Here is a 12702-nt window from a genome sequence, read left to right as displayed (position 1 = left end):
CGATTCACTGCTAAAGCCAAAAATCTGCGCCGCTCTTTGTGTTGTTCTCTAAAAGTGATGTTTCCAGAGCAGATCACTGAAGAGACGCCGTCTGTTTATAGTTTAGAGCCCAGATTTGGGGAAAAACGGGTCGACTTTCAGTAGAAAAACAAAGTTCAGCTTCTTTTATTATAAGGGTTTAAAATGACGTCACCGTCTATTAGACTGGAGAGAAGAGCTACAGCCTCACACGACGCCCAGCTTCTGAATGGAGCTCATGGAGTATGAACGTTATGGAGAACATGATGAAGAGCAGTTTGGAGCCACCGGTGGTCCCGAGGAGTTTAAGAGGTCAACTTTTTCCCAGTGCATCACGTTAGTTTTGGTGTAGCTCGGTTTCCTTGTTTGAGATAGGATGAGATGCTGTAAGGTAATATATGATTACTGTATTAAGGCAGACTTCCTTCTGTAACACGTTTACGTGAAAATCTCATCTTGACTTTGTCAGATCTTAAGGAAGCTCCTGTAAGACGGCCCCAGTATCGGCTTTCTGTCTTCTTGCTTGTTAAGTCTCGGGTTAAAGGGACACTCGCACAGACTGGACACTAATACACGTGTCTTTACTTGATGCGACGGAGTCTTGACTGCAAACGTCTTGAACATGAATTTCAGATGGCAGGACTCCGTGTGCCGAGAGGCTCAGCGTTGCTTATTAATGACACTAATAGAGATTTATTTCAGGCGGAGGAGATGAGTTTGCAGCTGCTTTTTATGATGAGCAGCAGGACTGTGTGTTGGCATGTACAGCAGATTCCTGAGGCTGCATATGGCTGGCTTGTGGGATGATATATCAAGATTGCTGAGAGATTGTCAAGTGTTTTGACAGACTGTGCTTTGCCCCTCCCTCCCTCTCTCTCTCTCTCTCTCTCTCTCTCTCTCTCCCTCTCTCTCCTTCTCTCTCTCTCTTTCTCTCTCTCTCTCTCTCTCTTTCTCTCTCTCTCTCTCTCTCTCCCTCCCTCCCTCTCTCTCTCTCTCTCTCTCTCTCTCTCTCTCTCTCTTTTTCTCTCTCTCTCTCTCTCTCTCTCTCTCCCTCTCTCTCTCTCTCTCTCTCTCTGTCTCTCTCTCTCTCTCTCTCTTTTTCTCTCTCTCTCTCTCTTTTTCTCTCTCTCTCTCTCTCCCTCCCTCTCTCTCTCTCTCTCTCTCTCTCTCTCTCTCTCTCTCTCTCTCTCTCTCACTTGCTCTGTCTCTCTCTCTCTCTCTCGCTCTCTCTCTCTCTCTGTCTCTCTCTCTTTCTCTCTCTCTTTCTTTCTGTTTTTTCTCTCTCTTCTCACTCTTTCTACCTAACCCTAACCCAACAGTAGAGGAGTCTGTGTATCACTGTTTGCTGTTTGTGTGTTTTGTAGGTCCACCTCGATGACTTTTCTCTGTAAAAGCACACACACACACACACACACACACACACACACACACACACACACACACACACACCCTCACTAGTTTCCTCCTTGGCCTGAAATGCTCTGAAGGAAAGCACATTTCTGGATGGAGCTCTGCTGGACCCTCCTGTCCTCCTGCCATCATTGGCTCCTCTCTCGGTCATGTGACGGTCACAATAAACATCTTAAATGAGCCAGTATATCTACTATTTCTCATTATGAGACTGCTGTAAGAATATTGTGAGATTATTTAACAGATTTCGGGGCATTTTTAAATACTTTGAAGCAGTTTTTATCGTACAGAAGTGTCTCGTGTCATTTCTTGTTTTAAACATTATTTCTTTTCTCAAAGCATGTAAACTAATCTGCCAGCAGAATAAAACACTTTCACTGGATAAGATCACTTAAAAACACACAGACACAGGCGGAATGATCTCATAACATCTGATAACAGTCTCATCATGAGAAATACTGGATTTATTGACTGCATTAAAGATGTTTACGCTTGTTTAGATGTTGTTTTTTGCAGCGATGAAGGTGGGAATGTTTCCTTAGATCAGCTCTGATGTTTGTCTGTTGATTAGATGTGTTGCGTATGTGTGCGTGTGCAGATGTTCAGCCAGGAGTTCTGAGATCATGCGAGCTGGTGTTTGAGCTGGTGTGTATGAGCGGGGCTTTTGAGTAGGCTTGGCTGGAATGTGGAACACGTGCGAAGCTGCGTCTGTGCGTGTGTGAAAGCTGAAGGAGTGTCCAGGAGATAAGACGGAGAGACAGACGTCCGCTTTCGGGTGTCTTTCCCAGCAGAGTTCCCACTGCTAACTTTAGGGAGAGAGAGAGACGGACAGAGAGAAAGACAAAGACTGTGTTAGAGCGGCAGACAGGTACAGAAGGATGGATGTGATGGAAGTGCAGTTCCCAGACGAGTGTGTGGAGACGGAGTGTTTCGGGAGCACGACTGCTGAGACTCAGGACATTTACCTGAGGCTGGACACTCGCCGCAGGCGTTCCGGACTACGCCTGGCCCGGCTTATTGCGTGCCAGCAAATCCTCCAGAAGATAGCGCGAGGTAGGACGGGTCTGTTTTTGGTTGCCCCAGGGCCTGAACCGCTGTACAGCGCTCTAAGGGTGTGAAAGGCGGTTATCTGAAGCTGGTAGTTCAACTGCATTGATTTTGGTGTATTGATTTATTGTGATTGATTATAATAATATTAAAAAGGTATGAGCTCATTTCTTGGCCAGCCTCTTTTCAGGAGGTATTTCTAAGCAGATAATGCACTAACACAGGGAAAGGAAAAGTCAAAGGACAGTTCATGGAAAGAAACAGAACTTTCCAAAACTGCACTTCAATATTTAATGATGAGAGAAAATGGGGCTCCTAACCACCACCTGGAAGACCTGGTAGACACCAAAACTTTCACCATAGGATAAAAAATCTTTAAAGCTTTGATCTCTGAGGGAGAGGAGAAAATCCAGCTGCTTCAGATCTGAAAACATCCACAGGTGTTTCTGTCCATCCTTCCACTGTGAGAAGACCACTCAGACCATAAAGTCACTGAATAAAACCAGCGCTGGACGAAGTTCACAAACCCTGTACCTGAGTTAAAGTCGAGACCCCCAGGGTAAATTATTACCCCAGTAAAAGTAGAAGTTCCTCCCTTTAGACCTCCACTGGAGTAAAAGTACTAAAGTATTTCCCTTCAAATGTACTTAAGTATAAAGTAAAAGTACTAAAAGAGGAATTCTGGCTCTGATGTCCTGTTATCATTTTTATAACCAGACTGGCTTCATGAACTCATTTCAGGTGAAAGTCCTCCAGCGTCTCTCTTGGTAAACCAGTCTTTTAATAGAACGTCATTAATTAGTGACGCTGACGTCTATTAAAATGATCAGAAGCATTGATGATTGGTGCTCTGGCTTTGCGCTTCTTTCGTTTTGACATGTTACGTTTTTATACACACAGAAACCAAAAGGAACGACAGATTTCTCAAAATGTAGGAGGAAAAAGTCGGATATTAGACTCTGAAATGTAGTGGAGTGAAAGGAAAAAGACGCCCAGAACGGAGAAACTTCAGTACAGATACACCAAAAATACTAAAGTACAGAAACTCATTACATTTACTCAGTTACTCAGTTACTGTCCAGCACTGAATAAAACAGAAAATCCAACCAACTCCTAAGACTGATCTTTGGAGGTGTTGAAAAGTATCCCTGCAGTATCTCATAAAAAATAGAAGCTGTAATAAAGGCTGCTGTGCAATTTTCTGTTCAGTTTATGTTTTCTGCTTTTTTTCTCTGCTGAAAAATGAGAGAATTATAATTAATTGTCATTTTAACTGGAACTGCTTAATAAAATGTGGTCCCTGACTTTTGCGAAGTGCTTCAGGTGAATTTTTCCTTGACCTTGTGTGAAACTCATTAATTCATCAGAGGTAAATGAACTGACTGTAAATGACCTGTAAATGAATGAATCAGTTACAGCCCTTCTTTTTAATAAGTTGTTGAGAATGTAAAGCTTGTTTCTTTAATATCTTTAGTCTGCTCCCAGGTCAGCAGTCCTTCCGGTCACATTTGTAAATGTGTTATTTTTTATTATTATTATTTCTGAATCATTGTGAAATTTGAGATTTCTTGGTTCGAGTGTGTTTGGAGCTGGAATAGAGCAAAAATGTGGACTGGTCTGGTTGAGCTCGAGGACGGGGTGGAGAAACATGGCTCTTAACAGCTGAAAGAGTCCTGGCCTTGACTCTGGCTTCCCCGTTTCTCTGTCTGAGGTTTGTTTAGGCTGCAGTTGCCAGGTGTCCTTGAGGAGCTGGCATCAGACAGGGTGCAGGTGCAGTGCCAGCAGCTGCCGAATGCTGGGGTACAAGCTGCTCTGATATTTAGATTTGATGACGTGGTGCTCTGACTTGTTGTACTGAGCTGAATTGAAGTCTAAAGCTTGTACGTTTTCGTCAGTATTTCCCCTCACAGCTGTTCCCAACATCGCCTTTAGCGTTCGGATTGTGTAATCATGTCTAAATTAGGGGTCTGCTTAACTTCTTTTTGTGCAAAATGTCCATTAGGAGAATGAAGACCCTGTTTTGTGTGACCTGTGTTAGATGTTTTGGAGAAAGTCCACCTGAATTTCATAGTCACCTGTGTTACATCCCGTGCTTGGACCCCTAGCAATGCTCAGGTCTGTGATTGGCATCAGGATTGCCGTTGGAATGTGTCAACAGAGCTGGATGAACACTGTCTCCACTGAGCTGCAGGATTGGGAAATCAGAGGACGTGCCTGACCCTGCTCCAGCCTGCTTTCACACTGCGCTCAAACTGATATGTTATCTAAAGTCTAAATTAGACAGGATTAGCGGTGTTAGTCACTCTCGTGTTATGATGTAATTCACTGTAATGATAGTCTTTTCTATTGCAGTAGATTACATTAGTCATTACATTAAAGCTAATGAGATATTTACATCAGATTTAGGTCAGCACTGGCTGCCTCTAGCAACCGAATCACAATAACAATGTTGCCATCAGTGCTGGACAAAGTACACAAATCATGTACTTGAGTTAGACAGTAAAAGTAGAAGTTCCTCCCTTTAGACCTCCACTGGAGTAAAAGTACTAAAGTATTTCCCTTCAAATGTACTTAAGTATAAAGTAAAAGTACTAAAAGAGTAATTCTGGCTCTGATGTCCTGTTATCATTTTTATAACCAGACTGGCTTCATGAACTCATTTCAGGTGAAAGTCCTCCAGCGTCTCTCTTGGTAAACCAGTCTTTTAATAGGACGTCATTAATTAGTGACGCTGACGTCTATTAAAATGATCAGAAGCACAAAACACTGAAGGTAAACAGTTTCCATCAGGGAGAACCGAGTGGCTCTGAAATCACTTTTTACACACAAGCAAAGTTTCAGTTTCAGATTTATTTACAACTTAGTTCCAAGTTTAAGTTGAATAAAAACTGGCTTTAAACTCAGGATCACAGATGAGCTCCTTTACTATGTTGATCTGTAGGCGTCTGTTCATAAACATAAACCAGCCCAAACTCATTTACTATAAAATGAAATGGTGTTTGTAGAAATTCAGAAAAAAGCCGCGTCAGTCTCGACTGCATATGTGGACATATTTCTATATTGAGCTCTATTTACACAAAGTTAGGTTAGTTCATCATTTATGTTGAACAGACTCTCCCAAAGTTTTACGCTGCTGCGCTGACGTTGAACCGCGTGCTGCACTGGGTCGGTATGACCAACAGGTCAAAACCAGCTCTAAACAAAGTGACCGCTGGGCCCTGATTGGTGCTCTGGCTTTGCGCTTCTTTCGTTTTGACATGTTACGTTTTTATACACACAGAAACCAAAAGGAACGACAGATTTCTCTAAATGTAGGAGGAAAAAGTCGGATATTAGACTCTGAAATGTAGTGGAGTGAAAGGAGAAAGTCCCCAGAACGGAGAAACTTCAGTACAGATACACCAAAAATACTAAAGTACAGAAACCAATTACATTTACTCAGATACTCAGTTACTGTCCACCACTGGTTACCATAATATTACTTTGAAGTAGGAGTACATGTGAGCAATATTTAAAAACTGTCCACATAACGGTGCTCACTATGTTTCACTGTCACACAGGACCACTAGGACTGGAGTGCCATAAAGCACTGAGACCTTTACCAAGAGCTGTGATTCTGATTCTACTACAACATAACAACATACTACAACATGGAGCTACTAACACCTGCAGTTTACAGTCATATATAACCAGTCATTATATAACAGACCTTAATGTGGAAACCTTTATCATCATCCTCATCATCATGATTATCCACTTAGTCCGGTAGGGTCCAGCTGGTCCTAGGACGACCCCGGGGTCTTGTCCTGGTAGGCCGTGCCTGGTACATCCCCACTGGGAGGCCTCCAGGGGGAATCAGATGCCCGAACCACCTCAGTTGGCTCTGGGGCAGTCGGGAGGGAGCCAGCCTCGTGACCGGAAGGTCGCCGGTTCGATCCCCAGAGCTGACAGCACGTGACTGAGGTGTCCTTGAGCAAGACACCTAACCCCCAACTGCTCCCTGGGCGCTGCGGATAGGGCTGCCCACCGCTCCGGGCAAGTGTGCTCACTGCCCCCTAGTGTGTGTGTGTGGTGTGTCACTTCACGGATGGGTTAAATGCGGAGGTGAAATTTCCCTGTTGTGGGATTAATAAGGGTCAATTAATCTTAATCAAGCTAATAACAGTGTGATTTCCACAATGAGTTCATACTAACATGGTTCAAGTTTACACACAGACTGTGGACAAGCAAAACTTCCACAGGTCACCGACATTCAGGTAACCTTGGATTTTGTACGCTGCACATACAACATGCAGTGAGTCTTCCAGCACATATTCCAATACAACACTGGACTACTTGCCTCTTATCTCATTAGCAGGCTGCTGAGTTGTGACTCCAGACATAAGTGTGTTTGTGTTGCTGAGCGTTGGAACATGAGTTTTCACCTGTCTGCTCCTCCTCCTGCTGTGATGTGGCTGCTGTGACTTTTTACAGGCTCCTCTCAAAGGAGGGCCCAGATCAGTCTGTGACGGCTGCTATGAGCCCTGTGAAAGCCGGGTTAGCTGCTCTGCGTGGCTAAGAGGTGAATTATACCAGCACACGTCTAATCACATATGAAGCCTTCTTCAGCAGTTTGCAGTGATGAAGTGGCTGTTCATTGGCCACATTATCGCTCTTATTTTGTTCAGTAATAAACCAGAGCAGATTAGATTGCTGCCCTACACCAATACCGGTAATATTTTAGGATGCTTTATTCAGTATTTCAGGCTTTCTGGGCCTGATTCAGCAAAAAACGTCCTTCTTAAAACCCACAAAGATTCTGGCGTTCCCCAGGAATTTCTTATTTGGGGTTTAGGAGCGCAAAGGTGCGGGCAGTTCTGAATCTGACGTAGACGTTTTCTTAGGGGGATGTTGGTGAAGGAGGCCTGTTGTTATAAAAGCATTGGTTAAAAATGTAATTCTAAATAATGTAATTATCCATCCCCGCCCAAAGACTGCTGGGATAGGCTCCAGCATCCCTCCGCGACCCTGACGGAGAAGCAGCTTGGAAAATGGATGGATGGTAATGTAATTATTTATTGACTGTGGTCTGAAATAAACCGGGGTTATTATTATTTTCTATCAGCCATCTCCAGTTCCTGTACTGTGTTTGTAGGGTGAAGATGGCCCAGTTTAAATTGTAGTCAGGTGAGTAGGCCTGAGATATTTGGTGGAAATACAACACGAGGGAACGTTGTCAGAAATGACAGGGATTTTTTTGCTTGTCTCAAGGCAGGTTTGTGAGGCAACGTCGCGTACTGCAAAATAACCATGTCACAAAGCTGCTGCTGAGTCCGTGTGCTCAGGTATGTCTGACTGCGTGTGTGTAGAGTAGATTCCTCGGCTGTGAGTGGTCATGTGGCGTTATCTCGGCTTTGTTGTGTTGAGTTATGACATGTGTGCCGTTGCACAACAGTGGCTATGGTGTTTACAGGTTTGGCCCAAGCAGGGTTCTGATTCACACTTGCCATCTATGTGTTTTAACATATTCTCATACTTAAGCGCTGATGCGCTGTAATGTGTGTGTGCGCCAGTGATGGATGTCATTGCTTTCCAGCTTGCAAGTCACTGGCAGCGTGTTCTGGCACGCTGGACAGCAATGACGCTGTGCGCCCTTGTTATCATATAATGTGGAAAAATTGTGTGGTGTTCAGTTCCTGGGAAGCAACTGGGAAGCCCTGAGATGGGCTGGTGACCTGTCCAGGGCGTATCCTGCCTGACTGCTGGGATAGACTCCAGCTCCCCACGTGACCCAGGAGGATAAGTGGCTTAGAAACTATGTGTGTATCTGCTGATACCAATATTAGCGTGCATCCCTAGTTGTGGGCAATTTCATTTTACACTGATATTATTAAGACTAATGATAAACGTGTGAACTGTGAAAAAAGGATTAACGAGAAAAAGCTTTCCAGAAGTGCTGCAAAGATTTAAATGAGAATATAAGAAGTAAAATTATGTTTTTCTCTTGGAAAAGTATTTGATTAAGAGCACAAGTGTTCAGCTTTAGTGAACCTTGATTAACATAGAATTTCTCTAAAAATAACAGGTATAGTAACAAAGTACAGTTACTCAAGTATTTTCCACCCTGGTCTTAGCATACTGGAGGCAGGCTGGCCGTTTTAGTTGGTCTCAGTTCCATTTGTCAGGACTTCCAGAAGGCCTGGAGTGATGTTCTTTCTCATGGAATTGGTCCCACCCGTCAAGTGTCGTTTATGGCTTCCACTGCAACTTCCTCATTGTATTGCTAGTTAATCTAATAGGCGAGACTACAGTTCAGCTCCTGATGTCCGAATCAATGGGAGAGTTTGCTGGACTGTATCTACCCAGATACCACAGGTAAAATCAATCCTTCAAGAAAGGATTCAAGAATTCAACCCTTTTGTTTCCAGCCAAAGCCTTCAATGCACTGAAGACTTGTAGAGTTTGAATGCAACAACCGTGATGATTCTGTTGGATGAAAAAGAAACTAAATAAATAAAACTTACAGACATGTACCAGAAATCCTGAGGGTTCCTTTTGGGAAAGTGCGCTGGACTGCTGGATGTGTACCTCAGCTGTATCCAGGTTGTACCCTTCTCTGTTACTCTTTGCTGCCCTCTGTTGGTGTGAACTGCACAGTTGCACAAATAGTGGTATTTCGGCAGTGTTTGGTTATGTTAGCATGTCTTAGGCAGTTGTGTGTCTTTTGGATTGTAATGCTTTGGGGCGCATGGTCTTTGTTGTGTGGTCAGTGCAGTAGACCACACATGTGTCCAAAATAGCTGTGAATCTGGGCTGTACTGTATGTGCAGTGCGCTGAATGAGCTTAGCTCTTCTGTTGTTCTTTGTGATGTGCTTTAGGCCCGAATGCTGGCTGTGGCAGGGTTAATAAGCAGCCTCTGCGCTGCCCTGAGGGTGAGGAGGTCAAGTGGTTTACAGCTGCTCCAGAGGGAGGCCTTTCTCATGCCGAACGTGTGCGTCTCGCGCCTCCACCCCTCACCACCCCCTCTACACACACACGTAGTGCTCTTTTCAAGGGACAGTCGCTTCAAATGAACTCTCCCTCCGCTGTCACTCTCCCTCGCTCACTTGCTTATTCTTTCCTCGCAACTCACACACACACAGGCGCATGCAAGCGTTTGTGCGCCCCTGGTTCAAATGACATGATTTATTGATTTTCCAAGTGCAAGAGAGTGCAGAGACTTATATAACAGTCGGTTCCGCCCACGTGAGCTGATTGGTTGAGAGGCGTTCTAACTGCGCTGTTATTTCACCTGAACATCGTGTCTTTTTCTCTCAAACACCGTATCACTCCTTTGAGACGCCGTTGCTAAGCAACGACTCTGACAGCTGTAGGAGACGCTCAAGCCGTTTGAACGTTTTTACTTCTCACTTTGCCACAAACAGAAAACGGACGCTGTTAAGACCACATCTGACCGACAGCCGATTTGGTCCGACTCTGAAGATGAGACGACGCTAAATTCCCAAACTGTCGTCACCACTGAGCAGCTTTTCAGTCGGCAGCTGTGACAGAAATGAACCCAACACCAATTTCATAAAGAAATATAACAGTGAAGACAACAGAAACTAGTGGAAATACAAGATTCATCCGATTCCGTAAATCATCAGTGCAGTGAGCTGTAAACGGTGTAAATGAGCATAAAGTTTATTATGTAGTTCTACAAGGTCTCAGTCTGAACCTCCTCCAGCTGGACGGACGACATCATCACCACAGTCAAACTCATCCCAGACTGGACTGAGCGTGTCGGGCGTCGCTGCTCTCACGGCTCTTTCAGTGGGATTTCGGAGATCATCCAGTGCTGTGGAACCAGCGCCGAACGCTCTGAGCTGCTGGAGCTTCACTGCTGATGAAAATCCCGCTGCTCAGTTCTGACGGATTCACTTTGATTGACGTGGAAACTCTATGACCCCCTCTTGGATTATGATTGGTTCCTCAGCTCTTCACGGTTGTAGAAATATGACGCTTTAAATCGGATGAATCTTTTTGAATCACCCTGTATTTACAAATGCATTGTGTTCAGGGTTAGTGTCAGATTTAAATCAGTTAATTAGTAATGCACAAAATCTCAAAATATGGCAGAAAGATCTGGATTGTAATGTTGGTGATGTGTGATTGACGATCATGTCAAGCGTATGGACTCTTACTGGTATAGTGAAGGGTGCCTGCCCAGGCGGGGCATTGAACCCATCTACAGTGTAGAAGGCAGAGGTGTTACCCACTACACTACACCTACTTTATAGAATGGGCACAGCTGATAATGATTTGCACTGGAAATGTTACACAGAGACTTGCAGCTTTCTTCATTCGATTGAGTGCGGAGTAACGTATCCATTCTGGGCTAAAACTCCTCAAATGTTGGGAAAATGGTTGGGGCTTTCGCTGCTTCTGCAAGACCGGCTTTGGCTTCTTGAGGACAGAACAGAAACAGAATTGCCAGTAGAACAAATAATGAGATTATTCTAATAACAGTTGGTGTAAATGCAGCTGCCTGGCTGGATAATATTGTGTGACTGTGAAAGCCAAAGTCCCCTGATTTAAAAGAATGGGTTGAGAAAAGGAAATTATAATTGCCTCTTATGAGCTTCTATTGGAGGCAATTAACGGTGAGGGAAAAGTAAAAAACCTGGAATGATGTTTAGCACCACATGCAGCTACACTGAACATGCAAACACTGACCTGGAATTATTTTTATATTCTTATATACTAGTTTCTGTTTCCCCTTTCTCTCTTTCCTTTCTCTATTTTTGCAGTGAGTGGCTTTGCAAAATAGTAGGTGTGTGCTGTGTTATTGTGTATTACAAATAAAGAAAATAAATAGTGAAAAACATAAATGCCCTTGGCAGAGGTTATGGCTCATACAGGTATTCTATATATCTATATATATATTTTTTTTTTCCAATGCTAAACTCAGCAGAGGTCACTAATAGGCAGACCCAGATAGAGTTCAGACCCAGACGCTGTCCTATGTGGACCTGGACCTATAACCAATAAACTATGGAGAATTATTTAATTTGGATGGGGTGGTCCTGTTTTAATCAGTGTGACTTTTCTAGCCTTTACGGTATGTTTAACCGTCGGAGTCTCACAGACCAATCACATGCGCTGTAAATATCACACGTGACGCTACTCAGCCAATCAGATCTGTGCATTACGATGAGCTCTGAGACTCGAGTGAGTGACGCCACACAGGGGAGGGTCGAGGAGAGAAACAGCAGTCAGAGAAGAAAGTGAGTCAGAGGGAAGTTATTCCACATGACGTGATCTAAAAAGAGGAAACTGACAGTAAATTTACTGAACATCAGATCAAATAAAGTCCAGTTCGGTCAGATTTCACCAACATTTACTGAACATCAGATCAAATAAAGTCCAGTTCGGTCAGATTTCAACAACATTTACTGAACATCAGATCAAATAAACTTTATTTAAACTTTAAATCTGACCGAACTGGACTTTATTTGTTCTGATGTTCAGTAAATGCTGTTGAAATCTGACCGAACTGGACTTTATTTGATCTGATGTTCAGTAAATGTTGTTGAAATCTGACCGAACTGGACTTTATTTGTTCTGATGTTCAGTAAATGCTGTTGAAATCTGACCGAACTGGACTTTATTTGTTCTGATGTTCAGTAAATGCTGTTGAAATCTGACCGAACTGGACTTTATTTGATCTGATGTTCAGTAAATGTTGGTGAAATCTGACCGAACTGGACTTTATTGGATCTGATGTTCAGTAAATGTTGTTGAAATCTGACCGAACTGGACTTTATTTGATCTGATGTTCAGTAAATGTTGTTGAAATCTGACCGAACTGGACTTTATTTCTTCTGATGTTCAGTAAATGTTGTTGAAATCTGACCGAACTGGACTTTATTTGATCTGATGTTCAGTAAATGTTGTTGAAATCTGACCGAACTGGACTTTATTTGATCTGATGTTCAGTAAATGTTGTTGAAATCTGACCGAACTGGACTTTATTTGATCTGATGTTCAGTAAATGTTGTTGAAATCTGACCGAACTGGACTTTATTTGATCTGATGTTCAGTAAATGCTGTTGAAATCTGACCGAACTGGACTTTATTTGATCTGATGTTCAGTAAATGTTGGTGAAATCTGACCGAACTGGACTTTATTTGATCTGATGTTCAGTAAATGTTGTTGAAATCTGACCGAACTGGACTTTATTTGATCTGATGTTCAGTAAATGCTG

General features: G+C 43.3%; 1 protein-coding gene across 4 annotated transcripts in view; it reads left to right on the top strand.

Moving 5' to 3' along the window:
• Positions 1-12702, top strand: part of stard13a (StAR-related lipid transfer (START) domain containing 13a) — a 155585-nt gene that overhangs the window by 88673 nt on the left and 54210 nt on the right. The window contains exon 1 of one of the 4 annotated variants that reach the window (XM_037547338.1): positions 2010-2481. The exons of the other annotated variants lie outside the window; for them this stretch is intronic. Coding sequence (XP_037403235.1) covers positions 2307-2481 — 175 coding nt within the window. The 5' untranslated portion in view covers positions 2010-2306. Of the gene's footprint in view, positions 1-2009; positions 2482-12702 lie in introns of those variants that run through there. 4 annotated transcript variants of the gene reach the window in all.

Source organism: Pygocentrus nattereri, chromosome 18 (genome assembly GCF_015220715.1).
Source record: "Pygocentrus nattereri isolate fPygNat1 chromosome 18, fPygNat1.pri, whole genome shotgun sequence".
Classification (NCBI taxonomy): Eukaryota; Metazoa; Chordata; class Actinopteri; order Characiformes; family Serrasalmidae; genus Pygocentrus; species Pygocentrus nattereri.
This window is presented reverse-complemented; position numbering and strand designations above follow the sequence as displayed.